Source organism: Otolemur garnettii, unplaced genomic scaffold (assembly GCF_000181295.1).
Source record: "Otolemur garnettii isolate 467f Iridium unplaced genomic scaffold, OtoGar3 scaffold00018, whole genome shotgun sequence".
NCBI lineage: Eukaryota > Metazoa > Chordata > Mammalia > Primates > Galagidae > Otolemur > Otolemur garnettii.
The window spans coordinates 2,527,841-2,529,418 of NW_003852413.1; the positions used below are offsets into that span (position 1 = coordinate 2,527,841).

The 1,578-nt window shown below is 60.1% G+C and overlaps 1 protein-coding gene across 1 annotated transcript in view; it reads left to right on the forward strand.

Moving 5' to 3' along the window:
* Positions 1–1,578, forward strand: part of SGSH (N-sulfoglucosamine sulfohydrolase) — a 9,011-nt gene that overhangs the window by 4,247 nt on the left and 3,186 nt on the right. Inside the window, exons 3-6 of the mRNA XM_003786073.3 lie at positions 1–57; positions 224–374; positions 643–799; positions 1,097–1,178. Coding sequence (XP_003786121.1) covers positions 1–57; positions 224–374; positions 643–799; positions 1,097–1,178 — 447 coding nt within the window. The remainder of the gene's footprint in view (positions 58–223; positions 375–642; positions 800–1,096; positions 1,179–1,578) is intronic.

Here is a 1,578-nt window from a genome sequence, read left to right on the forward strand (position 1 = left end):
CCTTTGACGCGGTGCGGAGCCTGCCACAGCTGCTCAGTCAGGCCGGCGTGCGCACAGGTGAGGCGCTGTGAGGCTGGGCGGGGTGCAGGGCGCTCATCTGAGGACTGGGCCTGGGCTTCCTGGGTGGGATGTGGGTCCTGGCGAGCAGTGTGCTTAGGGGAGCAGAAAAGGGAACAGAGGGGATGGAAGACCGGGGGCGCTGGACCGGCCTCTCCCGCCCTAGGCATCATTGGGAAGAAGCATGTGGGCCCGCAGGCAGTGTACCCATTTGACTTTGCCTACACGGAGGAGAACAGCTCCGTCCTCCAGGTGGGACGGAACATCACTCGGATTAAGCTGCTGGTCCGGAAGTTCCTGCAGACTCAGGACGACAGGTGGGTCAGGGCGTCACTCACATGCCTGGCCAGACCGCTCTGAGGTTTGCCCGAGACTCATGTCCCAGTATCCAGTTGGAATTCTTGGTGTTCTCAGACAGGGAGCGGGGAGAAGGTTATAGGGGATAGGTAGTGAGAGTCACAGGGAGATTTTCAAATATAAGGGAGTGGGCAAAGCCAGAAGGGGTGTCCCTGCCCAGAGCTGGGGCTCCCCGAGGTGGAGAGTCAAAGCCCCGGCTGCAACACGAAGCCCCTCCCCCACACGCAGGCCCTTCTTCCTCTATGTCGCCTTCCACGACCCCCACCGCTGCGGGCACTCCCAGCCCCAGTATGGGGTCTTCTGTGAGAAGTTTGGCAATGGGGAGAGCGGCATGGGGCGCATCCCAGACTGGACCCCCCAGACCTACAGCCCCCAGGACGTGCTGGTAGGAGGGCCCTCGCCACATTTAAAGGTGCCCCCGTAGCCCTAAGTCCAGGCACCCCTCCTCCTGAGGGCTTGCAGTCCTCACCCCAGGGGATGGGACATTAGTGTGTAAGGAGAGACCCTCTGGCTGAGTTGGGTCGGGGTCACTGAGCGAGTTGCACAGGTGTGTGCACTGATGCAGTGATGGGAGTAGCTCTGGGCTGACCACTCCCAGGAGGAAGGTTCAGGCTTTGGGGGGCAGGCCAGCACCTCCACCCTTCCCCCTTCTACCTGTGCCAAGCTTGCCTCTGCCCCCCAGGTGCCTTACTTCGTCCCTGACACCCCAGCAGCACGAGCTGACCTGGCAGCTCAGTATACCACCATTGGCCGGTTGGACCAAGGTGAGCTCCCAGGCTGGGTGGTGGGCTGTGGCACGGCTCAGTCCAAGGGGTCCCACCAGCGGCAGAGTGTGATCAGGGTCGCAGTGTCAAGGCCCTGTGCTGGGCTCCATGTTCAGAGAAGGAGCTGGGCGGGAGCAGGACTCAGGTTGCCCCGTCTGATGCAGAACTGCTCCTGGGCTGGGTCCTTTGGATGCCCCAGAGGTTGGGCAAACACTCCAAATGCTCTTCCAGCAACGGGATCTGGATCAGATTTGGGGTTTTGGAGTCCCCTAGATTATGCAGATAGAGAACTGAAGGGGAAGGGATTAGTCTTTTTTGGCTGCTGTGACAAAATATTGTAAACTGGGTGACTTAAAACTACAGAAGTTTGTTCACTCACCATTCTGGAGGCCAGAAGTCT